The sequence below is a fragment of the Pollicipes pollicipes genome, unplaced genomic scaffold (assembly GCF_011947565.3).
Source record: "Pollicipes pollicipes isolate AB1234 unplaced genomic scaffold, Ppol_2.1 Scaffold_4881;HRSCAF=5763_pilon_pilon_pilon, whole genome shotgun sequence".
Lineage (NCBI taxonomy): Eukaryota > Metazoa > Arthropoda > Thecostraca > Pollicipedomorpha > Pollicipedidae > Pollicipes > Pollicipes pollicipes.
This window is the reverse complement of record NW_023596576.1, coordinates 39,850,284-39,863,398: the sequence shown is the minus strand read 5'-3', so window position 1 is coordinate 39,863,398 and position 13,115 is coordinate 39,850,284. Positions and strand designations below refer to the sequence as shown.

Here is a 13,115-nt window from a genome sequence, read left to right as displayed (position 1 = left end):
CCGTAAACGGTAGCTTTTCCCCACGTGATGGCCATGCAGCGGGGAAGACTTCGGGACCAATCATGGGCTTCTTCGGTAGTCCGTTATTGCTAGCCGTAAATGTACGCCATAACTGCCAGCAGCGGCGCTTTGCGTTTTTCATTGAGGTGGCGGGCGGCATAGAACTTGCCCATCAAATATCCGAGGCACATCTTCCCGCATTTCGTCCACTGTACCCTGTGGTCATAAGAAAGTACTTAAGCACTTTTTTCAGTATCATGAGTTCAAAGCTCTTACGTTGGGTAAACGACCTTCGATATATCGGGGGGGAGGGGGGGGGGGGGGGTACCGATTAGAGGGCATTGTAGTGCTGAATAACGAGTGTTTCGACAGCACTCACTCAAAACGTCGAGACGCTCTCATCCCCAAAAGCTTATCTCTTGAGGATAAACACTGGACAACAGATGGACGTTTATGTTTTAGTAATATTTCTTCATAGACGTATCATAGCTTCCAAAAATGTAGTATACCGATTCTGCATCCGTTTTTGGTTCAGAGTCTCATCATTTGCTGGAAAAGAACCAGTCACTACTTCGCCACAGCACCCGCCTGTTATAGTGGGCGCCGCACGTGCCCACAAATGATGCCGTTTTGAGGCCACTCCAAAAGGTTCCAGGAGGGCAGTGATTTTAAGTGGCTGCTGGGCTCCTGCCGGAAGCACCAGCCACTGTGCCTAAAAGAATGCTTTGTTAAATGCCGTGATGACAATGTTCCAGGACCGCCTAAATTTGACGGTCTCCTGCTTGTCATCGAACAGTAAAGACAGAGGTGCCTGGAAGAAGGCATGAGCCATGCTGCCCATCCCTTGTACCACTCATAACGTCCCTTTGCGACACCAACACCTCATGGTGAAGGAATACCAAAACCTTCATTTCGAAACCGCATGACCTTTATCTCCAAGAGGCACCAAATTCCAGGGGCACAAGAAAGGGCCGAAATTTTAATATTCGAAAGGAGCCGAACTCCAGTAAGCACTACAATATACGCACCTTTTTAGACATATTTTTCAGTCGGGGGATTTATAATGTGTATCTCTCAGGGAAGCCTAATTTCAGCGGTCATCTCAAAGGGTCCTAAACCTTTATATTTCACAGCCAACAAATTTTAGGAGAAATTTGCAACATTGTGGCGTTCCGTTGACGAAATCATGGGTCGACTCATTCGGCGAAGGGCTTCAAAACCTTCATTTGGCAGCACCAAAACGTTCTCTGTTAAAGGCAAGTCCAAACGGGCCATTAAAGTGGTCCTGATACCTTTTAGAATGTATCTAACGGTAGGCATAACGGTACCACGTGTGGGACACCACGATTTCTTTGCTTTCCACCCTGACCAGCAAATGTGTACAAACTCCCCGAACTGTTTCGTACAAGATATCCAAGAATAGCTATCTTTCTTCTACCTATCTACTTCTATCTTTCTTCTACTATATCATTAGAGGTAAAGGAGCAATGTTTGTGTGTCCGGCAATTGATCTGGATCACCCACGGGCTAAACGGTCGGGAATTTTTCGATGAAATTTTCACACGACCGAGGCGCATTGGCGACGCATGACAGAGTCGTGCCAAAATTATGCATTTCACAAGAATGAGGACGTGCTGGGCGAAAGAGAGCGCAAATATTCCCAGGTTTAACATGTGCGACGCCAATTTCGCGACGGCCCGATACGCTTCTCTTCCCGGAAACATATCTCGATAACCAAGGGGAGCAGCGACACGAAACTTGCACGGTGAGATAGACAATGAAATAGAACAGCGCACTGATGTTTGTTTTTGGCGCCACGTGACACGTGGCACGGACACACGTGTTGACAAGATGGAGTTGACCATTTTTGACAGGTTTTTACGTTTTGAGTTATATCGACACACATTGCGCGTACAGGCATAAATTTTGTTTTCCAGCTTTTACAATTGACGAAGCTACACTTTCAGTCGCCTCGCGAGTTTGTGCAACGCATCGTTGCCCTGCAAATTGTAATTAAAATTTGCAACGGGCCGAGTTTTAAAAATTTGGCGCCGGCTACAAGTCGCTACCGTCAAAACTATGCGTGAGTTAACATTGAAAACTACATCAGCGTGTTAGCCGATTCATGTTCTCTCTATGCCAACAATGTGTTGATCTCATTTTGACACATGTCGGTCGCAAATGAGTCTAGATTAAGTGATTGCATGACGGCTTTTTCGCCGCGACGACGGCAAATTACTGCTCGACCCCGGCGTACACCTGGGCGTCAAAGTAGATCACGCAGCTGGCTTTTGACCTCGTTCGTTTCGCTGGCCTTCCTACAGGAGGACGGTCATGCTAGCGTTCCGTCAGTGTGTCGCAGGGCCCTGCAACGGTGTGGTATGACCATCCAGCCAAATTCCGCTGCTTCGACTGATGACTTCATAAATATACTCGGCACGTTACGTTAAACGGCGGATGCATGCCTGCCGCAGTTTGCTTGGCTTTTTGGAACGGTCCTTAGGCTGGCATCCCTAAAATATCCTAGGTTCGATCATAACAAGACTATGCCTTCACCGAACAAACCAACATATCAGCTACGAGGTGTATTAATAACTAATGGGTTGGCGTCCCAGCCGGGCGCCTCGGGCTGGAAAGCCGGCAGACAAAACTCACAAAACTGTTTCGGAAATGCATTGCCTAATTTGGAAATAGATGTGCAGACGGAAAGGAATAATGGGCCCATCTTAAAGAAACAACAATTGGAAATCATACTGACCAGAAAGGTCGAGGTCAGATGAAAGACCTGCAGACCCCCGCTACACTACTGTTTGCTGAGGCTGGGTCAACTGATGCCTTTCATTTTTTTTCAAAAAAAAAGTATGCTATTTGGCTAAGTGACTTTTTGGTTAAGCAGACTATTTGGCTAAATGATTCAGAATATTTTTGCAACCATTTTGCTCGCGTTATGCAACTTAAACGTCAGCTACATTTTTCTAGCCATTACGTTGTCGAGATGTACGTGGGATCCCAAGATTAGGCCACACGAGGTCAACATGACGCACGTAAGCTAGTCATGTCATACATGTCTACGGATTGCTTATCCCACAGGAATCCAATATAATCACCTTAAATCTTGCATCAGGTCATCTTAGTGACTGAAGAGATCGAAACCTGTTGTTTGTCACAACGTACTCTAACCTTTGAAAGGCATTCAGTAGCCATGGGCAGATAAGTAAACTTTATCTTGAACTTGCTGCGTAAGAAGTTACCACTCTGTTCACGTCTTGTTTGGAATGCAGATTTCATAGTTTTCAAAGGGCCAAAGTTTACAGTTGTCGCCAATAGAGGAAGGCAAACTTTTTCGTCACAACTAGACAGTGCCAGACACAGATCACCTTTATTTATGCATGACTTAAGCACTCTAGCATGATCTCATCAATGCCAAGAGCAGCCACACAATGTCCTTATTACAAACTTCAACAACAATGGGGCGTAAGTGATAGACATGATCACAGCATCCCTTTTCTTAACAGCATGCACAGTTCTCACTATCGGTGACTTGTGACATAGATGCTTGTCCAACATCTCTGCACAGCAATGCAGTCTTCTGACAGTTCTTCTCACTGGAAAGGCTGCAGATGCCCCTCTTTCCACGCCTCCGTCTTAGGCACCTATCTCTGACAATTTCATCCCAGTCCCTAGGAGATCTAAGCAAAAAAAAGTTGAGCGCTATAGTTATAATCAACTTTCAAGGGAAAAGCTAGGCGTCATGATACCCTTGATATAATTGATCCCATACAGCAAGTTATTAGGCTTGGACTCCAAGACATATAATGGAACAGCTGCAAAATCATACATCTGATCGCTTTCATAGATATTCTCTCTCCTTCATCACATAATGATGCTTATGTGCACTTGCATACCTAAGGAAGATGACGTGATGGTGACAAATTGATGCGACACAGGTTCCAGTTCCCATCAACCATAATATGCAATTGAATGGGAATCGCAACCCAGCCTTATCCATGAAAATTTTGAGCATCGTAAGGTTTCCTAGATGTCATAAATGTCATGCTAGCATTTCCTGCCTCGAGTTGTTTTTAAACATTTGTTTTCTCAAAAAGAGAGATCACTTATCTAAGCAGTGTTAGGATTGATTGAAGAGATGCATTAGCTTTACAATTAATAACAATGAGATGGTATATTTTGTACCACCAGGTTCACACATGTTTTTGTAAATGTAGGTATAAAAACACAATATACGCACAATCATAGGGCAAGACAGCAGGCAAAGCACCCGGAACTCGCTGCAACTAGCGGCCCAATGCCACGTTACACGAGCACCATGAAGAGCACCTGAGCATTTAACACTACCGACAGGTTTACATGTGGGTACCATACACATAAACAGCATTGTCCAAAACACACTTTTTTAGCTTTCGTGTATGATACACGAAATCTTCAAACACATCGTAATTAAATCCAACAAACACTGCCTCGATCCCCCCGCAAAACATCAATAAGGCGAACTAAGCAAAAGCAAACTACACGCAGCGACGTGAGTCAGGGTTGGTGAAATTATTTTGTCTCTTCCGCGCCACACATTTGACACTGAACCAAAATGAACCTATCGCGATACACCCCTGCGACCGGGGCTGAGTCTGTCCGGCTGTCAGCTGGCGGACGGGCCATCCGTAAGCACAAACTCGGCGCACGCATGGTGGTCGACGGCGCGCTGTTTGTGACGGTTGCAGTGTTCGCAGTGCGCGTAGATGTGTGGATTTTGTTTCCCAATATTGATGATAGTGTGAGGTGACACGTACCACATGTCATGGCGTCCACGTGTTGACCTGTGGATTTGCAGGTTTTTGCTCTTTTGAGGGGCTTACGCGTTTCTGTGATATCTCAGAAGCCAAGGAATAAAGTACGTCAAGACTAGCATGCTTCGATAGGAGATCCAACGGGCAATCACCCAGACGTATACGATATCATACTGCACGTGTCATGTGACACGTGCACATTAGCTGTGAACACGTATTTTGCGGATTTCGCTCATTTTTTACGTTTTACGCGGGATTTCCGCTTTAATGGCACGTGGTAACATGAGCCTGGCATGCTGCGATAGGCCATTGAACGGGAAACCCCATGGTGTCACAAGTGCGAGGTGGCACGTTATACGTGTCGGGCACACACGAGCCAGAAAGATTGTTTTGCTCTCTACCATGGGTTTACACGTTTTGTGTCACATCTCGGTACCCAGGGCAGGCAGAGGCGTGAATCGAACTACAAAAAAAATCCACAGTTAAAATTTCTCTCGTTTTTCACTCGGATGGATTAATGGATGGTTTTACCTGAGGATGATGATGAGTATGGTGTGTGAATGATGATGAAGGGTGATGAACAAGTGTAAAGGATGATCTTTCTCTCCCTTTTCCACAATTTTAAACGTTTTGTGCCACATCTCTTCACCCAGGTTACGGACGCACTCGGGAGTAGCATGTATTGATGGGTAATCCAACGGACGGTCACGTGGTACATAATGCAGCGGCACGGACCCGCGAGACAAGAAAACTTATTCGGCCGGTACCCACTGTTTTCACTGTTCGATACGACGCCATGCCGTTGAATGCAACGGCAGTGCATGCTGCCATCATTCAAAGGCTGACAGTTGATGGGAGGGGCAAAATCACCCGTCACGTCCCACGATCAATGACCGGCCTCATGAAGTAAGCTTGCCCTTATTGCAGGGAGCGCAGGCGAAATGCGCTCTCTCCCGTCGGCGACCGCGAGGGGTCGCCAGCACCGCCCGCGGCCCTTGGCCGAGGCTGTTTGACACTGCGCGATATCTCGGCAAATAGGGCACTTAGAACCATGGTTTAAACTGCAAAACATTCACAGTTAAAATTTATAATTTGTTTCACTTCGCGCAGCAAAGCAAGTGGACTAACGCTCGTCTCATCGCTACATTCGAAGTGAGACTTACCCGATATCCACTTATTTTCGTGCGCCTCGTCTCTCTTATTTCATTACTTTTAATGAGAAAGTTAACAACGCAGGCGTGTGTTTTGGCGGTTTAATAGTCTGTGTGCAAAGAACGAATGTAACCAAAGGCATATCAGGACAACCCGATGAATTGGCCACATTCTTTTTGAAGCATTAACACCAATACTATCACAATCACATTTAAATGCATGTGCGTCCATCACCATAGCTCTTCCCAATTTGATCTGCGGTCACAAATAACAAAATGCCGCTAACACAGCGGAGTAAATCAATACATTTTAAATCTTTGATACCTTCCAAACATATGATGCATTCTAAATCGTCTATTTTGCTGAAATTGCTAACTGGCGCTGTTCAAGCATAACGCACGGAACATAATGATGCCGACTAGAACCACACACCACGTTCTCTGACGGCACAAATGATTCGGCAGTAAAGCATCTGTTCATGTGCTCATAGCAAACAAGGCAATTCAAAGTGCCCAACCTGACCGCTCAGGAACGACAGATCCCGCCGCCCAGCGCCAGTTTCTGAAATTATATCACTGTACGTAAAGTGGTATTCATGATGGAGCAACCATCCTTCTTACCACGGTGAAAGACTCCAAACCCGTATGGCTAAAGCTGAAACAACACACCGTACAGCACAACACGACACTGAACCTACGGTAAGCTCATGGTGTGGCAAGCCTCGAACCGTTTTGCTAGACAGGTTGGGTAAATACCATGTGCACTCATGTGTTAAGCACGATGTGCCGATACGATGTGTAAATACGAGAGGCGGGGCGCTGGCGGGGGGGGGGGGGGGGGGCAGCGGAGATGGGCGGGCGGCTGCAGGGGAGGGGCGCGCCGGGCCGGCACCGACAATGCGCGCAACGCGTGCCTCCTGATGAAACAGCACCAGCTAGCACCTACTGCTTGGTGCGGCCACTATTGCGCGTGGACACTCAAGCAGCATTTTGCCGATGTTGACGAAGGATAGCGGCGACGCCGCGGCATCAGCAGGCCACTACCGTTACCACCAGCCTCGCGAGAGCTAGGCGTCAGCTCTCAGCGCGCTGGGTGTGGTACATCAGCCGGGACAGTAGCAAAGCCGGCATGTCGAGAGAGAGAGAGAGAGAGAGAGAGAGAGAGAGAGAGAGAGAGAGAGAGAGAGAGCGAGGGAGAGAGAGGGAGAAGGGAGGGAGAGAAGAAAGAGAGAGAGAGGAGAGAGAGAGAGAGAGAGAGAGAGATAAGAGATAGAGAGAGAAGAGTAAGAGAAGGAGAGAGAGAGAGAGAGAGAGAGAGAGGGAGAGGAGACGGAGGCAGCTGGTTCAGTTAATGCGTGTTTCACCAGGTGAAAGTGGTGTAGTTGCTACCTTGCTATTTCTTCTGGGATAAATCTATGATGAATCTCATCGGTTTTAAGGCTGATGGTGCTTTGTTTTGTGCTATCAGGTATTTTTAGTGTCGTTTTCCTTTTTGTAATAGTTTTGAACTCTATGGCGTTGTACGTAAGTATGTTTGCGAATGAAGGAGAATGACGATAATTAAAATAAAATTGCACAGATGAAAAGCTGTTTTTATCCCAAACAAGTTTTCTTTTTAAAAATGTGTCTGTGTTGCAGTTTTCCGTTACGTCACCACAGATTAATACGGTGTCGTCACACACCAGAACACGAGCCATGGACAACACATTGTTTGCCCATCTGGTATTCACCATTCCTTGCATGTGTCACTGCATCATATCCACAACTGACATCAGTGTAAATGAAGCGTCAAAGCAATGTTCAGGGTTGTGCCGGTCTGCACACTGGAGCTTAGTAAATAAGCGCACAACGTGAGAGAAACAAGGCTAGTGAGTCGAGAAGCATAGCGTTGCGTGAGACTTACATCGACACAAGACGTTTTAGCGTTATACGCTTGCCCGTCTGCCAATAAGACAGTAACGTGGATTGTCATCCCCTTGACATAGGAAGACGTGGAACCGACAACCAAGACGCGTTCATCGGACACAAAATGTTCACTGTTGCTGGTTAGTCAGTTGATCATGAAACAAATGGATGAAATTAATAAAGCAGTTGAACGTGTTGCAGTCTGACAAAATTATGAAGATGACGAATGCTTAAGAAACATATTGCAGTGCTGTTTCTACTGTTGGAAATATATTGCTGTACAAATGGCACATATTTTCAATGTTCTGAAATAGTACTTGACGTTTCGATGTAATTTCGATGTCGTACACTCGACATCATTTGCACATGACCCCTGGAGTACAAAACAACTCTTGAGAAAGCAGCAGCACGTTACAAACCGTCAGCATACCACATTCAAATAATACACCTCAGGATCATGAGCATTACAAATTGTCGAAGGCGCACGCGCGCCTCCTCTTTTAGCAGAAAGATGACCAGTTTCCACTTTGCTGAGTGACAGCTCAGCAAAAAGTCGAACAATGCATCGGCGTTGTCATTGATCGGTTAAACAAGATTAGCAGATATATCGCGTTACCCCACGGCCTACCTCAACGACCAGCATCCATCGCAACGACCATATACATTTCACCGATCAACTTTTTCTGCACTTGACAGTGATCGTTCAAAAAACTGCCTCTCTCGTTCAGCGCTCCACGGTGCGCCATGTTTCCGCCAGATCGACGTGATGCTCAGACCTATCACTTCTGCAGCCCCCGCACGGTCACCAGCCTATCACAGTGCACAGTACAAAACCTCGTCCTGGATGTTACCGGCGCCCCGGCGCTCCTGTTCGACGCGTTTTTGTCGCACGCTTTTGAGCTGTCGGCCGTGGATCGGTCCACCCGTCCTCGGCTCTCAAGTACGACGGCTCCAGTGTCCCCGCTCAGTTGCCGGCTATGGTCTGCGCTATCCAGTCGAGATACGAGTCGACGCGCGTGTAGATGCCCGGGTACCTGGCGTTGCCACAACCCACGGCGAACGACAGGACACCAACGGAGTGGTACTTCAGGCCGCTCTCCACCCTCTCGGCTACCATCAGAGGTCCACCGCTGTCGGCCTGTCAATAACGACGCGTGTGTGTTGTCATTTGTGATGTCACCAAGGTGGAGGACTTGACGCGTCGGGGAAGGCAATGGGCACCCATAATTGATCGGCTGGGTTGGCAATCATTTTGTGAAAATTTGAATGGTTGCGTTGGTATGAGTAATGCGTTGGTGAAATGTCTGATCTATGCTTCAAGAAAGAAATGCTGCCGGCTATGACAGCATTTGTGCGCATTGTTACTGCATGAGCTTTATTCTCAAAAGTAATTTGCTTCTTTAGTATTACTTTTACAATTGTCAACGCTAAAGTGTGCGTTTGGGCATAAGGTCAATGTACTCGTTTGCGTTGCCTCAGTGTCAGAAACATTCACAGTAGGAACGTTCCTGATACTCATCCACGACTTAGAACCAAAATGCTGAAAAATAGAAACGGGTGGACAACGGATGGGTGCAACTGATCAGGAGTGGGGAGCAGGTGCGTGCAACTGATCAGGAGTGGTGAGCGGGTGAGTGCAGCGATTAGGAGCGGGGAGGGAGTGGCTACAGCTGATCAGGAGCGGAGGCGGGTGGGTACAGCTGATCAGGAGCGGGGCACAGGTGGCTACAACTGATCTGGAGCGGGGAGGGTGTGGCTACAGCTGATCAGGAGCGGGAGTGGGTGAGTACAGCTAATCAGGAGCGGGAAAGGTGTGGCTACAGCTGATCAGGAGCGGGAGCGGGTGGCTACAACTGATCTGGAGCGGGGAGGGTGTTGCTACAGCTGATCAGGAGCGGGGGTATGTGAGTACAGCTGATCAGGAGCGGGGAGGGTGTGGCTACCGTTGATCAGGAGCGGGTGTGGGTGGGTACAGCTGATCAGGAGTGGGGAGGGTGTGGCTACAGCTGATCAGGAGCGGGAGCGGGTAGGTACAGCTGATTGACGACAGTGGTCTGGGTAAATTAAATCTTATTCACATGTTATCTCTGAGCCAAGGCACGGCAGGCTCTTCCTCATAGTCTATCTCTGAGCCAAGGCACGGCAGGCTCTTCCTCATAGTCTATCTCTGAGCCAAGGCACGGCAGGCTCTTCCTCATAGTTCATCTTTAAGCCAAGGCACGGCAGACTCTTCTTCATAGTTTATATTTGAGCCAAGGCACGGCAGACTCTTTTTCATAGTTTATCTTTGAGCCAAGGCACGGCAGACTCTTTTTCATAGTTTATCTCTGAGCCAAGGCACGGCAGGCTCTTCCTCATAGTTCACTTTGAGCCAAGGCACGGCAGACTCTTCTTCATAGTTTATCTCTGACCCTCAGCGCGGCTCCGCCCGAACATAGCCAAACATACACCGGCATTGTGAAGCGAATAGTGGTCGTGGATTCACCTATTCCCATTCACACTTGCAGAGCTTTTGTGCAGGTCCTGATCGACCTGCACACATCCTACTCAAGTTAGATAGCGTGAGGAATTTTGCTATCGTCGACCAGATGAATTCAAAAGCGGTGCTTATCCCTGCCAGACAACAAGGAAAGATCCCGTTCATGAAAGGTCACATACTGTTTGAATCGTGAGGTGGCAGGCGGTTTACTTTGTTGGCAATTGCAGGACTGAGTCTTTTACTTTCAGTGCCGACGACGCATGTCAGCGCACAACAATGAACACCTCATGCATGACCTGTGTGTATGCAGGAATTCCACGGGGTAAACCAAAATATCCCCATGGCTAAGCATAAGCGCCTACAAACGTTCTCCTCAGCATGCTACACGCACGTAAATGATTTCATAAGCCCTCTCACGTTCGTGCCCACATCACCTCAGACTCCCCGCCTCCCGGCCGGCTGGCGGAGGCGTACTTCGCAGTGCTCGCGCCACCTCAGCCTGCCCGCCTCCCGGCCGGCTGGCGGAGGCGTACCTCGCAGTAGTCGAAGCCGAGCTGACAGCGGCGCTCCTGCGAGTCCGGCGCGCAGACAGGCGGGCTCGGGTCCGTGCCGTTATCGCTGGCGCACAGGTGCAGCCTTCCATCCACGCGCACGCCCAGCTCGCCGTAGTTGCTCTGGCACGTGTCAAGGCGGTTGAAGTTGATGACAGCCCATCGCATCGCGCGGGATGTCAAACCCCCTGTGGACGGACGGGTGACGCGCGTGAGCAGGGCCCGTGTGTTTCTGCGGCAGGACCACACATGCGCCTTCTGCAAGCATCCGGTACTGGCATCCGGTAAATACACCCAGACCGTACGACAGTACATACACCATATGCATATGCCCGGTACATACACACGGATATATACCCAGTACATACACCCGGATATATACCTGGTACATACACCCGGTGCACACAAACCGTACACGTAGACCACGTAGACCACGTGCATTCACCCATTACGTGAAGTCCTTATACATAAACACCCTTTACACAACCCGTACACGTACCCAACTTCAGACGCGTACCAATGCATACACCGTCATACAAACGCCTCTCACATACACTCCGCCGATACATCCCGTACATTCTACCCGCGCATGCACTCCGTGCGTACATCCCTTATATACACCACTTACGAAACCACCTGCATACACCTCTCACACACATCGCGCAAGGGCGATGCATCTACAATGGTCAGCGACTACGACGCCCGAGTGGGCTGCTGAGTGAACGGTCACGAACGAACAAGGGTGGTGAAGAGGTAAGACCACGCGGGTGGAAATGTGAAGAACTACGGGGTAGCGATGGTGAGGCCTCCAAAATTGCGATCTTGCAATGCCAACATGTAAATGCGTGGCAATTGGCACGGCAACTGACGTGGCGGCTACCGTTGACGCCGTTTTGCACTTGAAATCTTTGTTTGGAACGAAGGAAGTGCAAACTCGAGTAGCATGCACTGCTTGGACGTACACTGTAACTAGGTCAGCGCAGTGCTAGGCGCGAAGATGGCAAACGGCACAACACGCAACACGCAACAGTAGGCGACCCCCCCCCCCCCTCCCGAAGCTTACAGCACGTCGAGATAAAACTCACGAAACTCATTCGCTCCCCATCCAGCAACAACAGCGATCCCTTTGTATGGCACCTCCTCTGTCTTCTCCGGGACACAGATAGGCTTCACAACGTCTGGAAAGGAAGCATTCCTCGTTGACACACAGGACACATTTTTACACGTTGACTGTAAGATGTAAGTGTCGACCAGTGCCAATCCTCCCATCCCCGTAAACAGAAAAATCCACCCTTAACAAAATATCGCTTTACCAACAGCAGACCCTCCCAGTGTCAACGTGGTTTGCCAGCAGCATCCGCCCGACCTTTCTTGAGGCAAACCCATCTAAGACATCCATCGTGAATGTCTTTACCCACACGTCAATAAATCCCGAAATAGGTCGTTTTTGGCCGCCGACACGCAAAAAATACCTCGAACACTATTTGCAAAAAAGATTGGACTTAGCTGACCCGTGAATCACGACGTTCTTGACCCACATGCCCTAGACGTTTTTCCTTCAGTGTATCAACACTGGCGCCTCGATTCCCGTCCTTTGTCCTGTGATCCAATCCACAAGTGAGGGTTTTCGGGGAATGTCAACAACCAAAGGATTTCAAAGTTTGAAATTCGTTAACCCATTGGGAATGACGCAAATGTCCCGCATGTTTCGTGTCTCTTTTTTCCTTCACCACCTCCAACAATGGAGATGATCGGTTCTCCAGTCACCTGCTCTTAAAATAGACTCTGTGGACACGCTTTTGTCTCAAATAGTTACACGCATAATCAACTGCAACAGATGATCTGAGTTTGCCTAGATTGTGTGCGAAGCAAGCACTAAATACCATGATTCAGTGGCGTCAGGCAACTAGGCAAGAACAACTGCTCATGGAGATAGAGAACTTTCCTTTGCCAAAGTGTATCTTACCTGAGAACCTGACCTCACTCTTTAGCTTAAGCAGAGCAATGTCATTAACGAGTGTCTTGTTTGGTGACCTCACGCTCCTTTTGAAGTCGGGGTGTATGAACACCTGCTCTATCTCTACGTCTTGAGTGTTCAATAGGCTGTCGTCGATGCTGGTGGCTACATCGAGATCTCCCACGTGAGCCTCGATCCTGAAACATGCGCCAGAGGCTTCAAACGCACGCAACAGGACGCAAATGATCTCTCTCTCTCTCTCTCTCTCTC

The 13,115-nt window shown here is 48.4% G+C and overlaps 1 protein-coding gene across 1 annotated transcript; it reads right to left on the bottom strand.

Moving 5' to 3' along the window:
• Positions 1 to 8,154: 8,154 nt before the first annotated feature.
• LOC119101517 (acrosin) lies at positions 8,155 to 12,910 on the bottom strand. The gene is made up of 4 exons (XM_037224862.1): positions 12,855 to 12,910; positions 11,974 to 12,066; positions 10,871 to 11,076; positions 8,155 to 8,996 (listed from the first exon to the last, which is right to left on the bottom strand). The coding sequence occupies exons 3-4, from the start codon at positions 11,054 to 11,056 to the stop codon at positions 8,823 to 8,825; spliced, it is 360 nt and encodes a 119-aa protein (XP_037080757.1). The 5' UTR covers positions 11,057 to 11,076; positions 11,974 to 12,066; positions 12,855 to 12,910; the 3' UTR covers positions 8,155 to 8,822.
• Between the last annotated feature and the right edge of the window lie 205 nt (positions 12,911 to 13,115).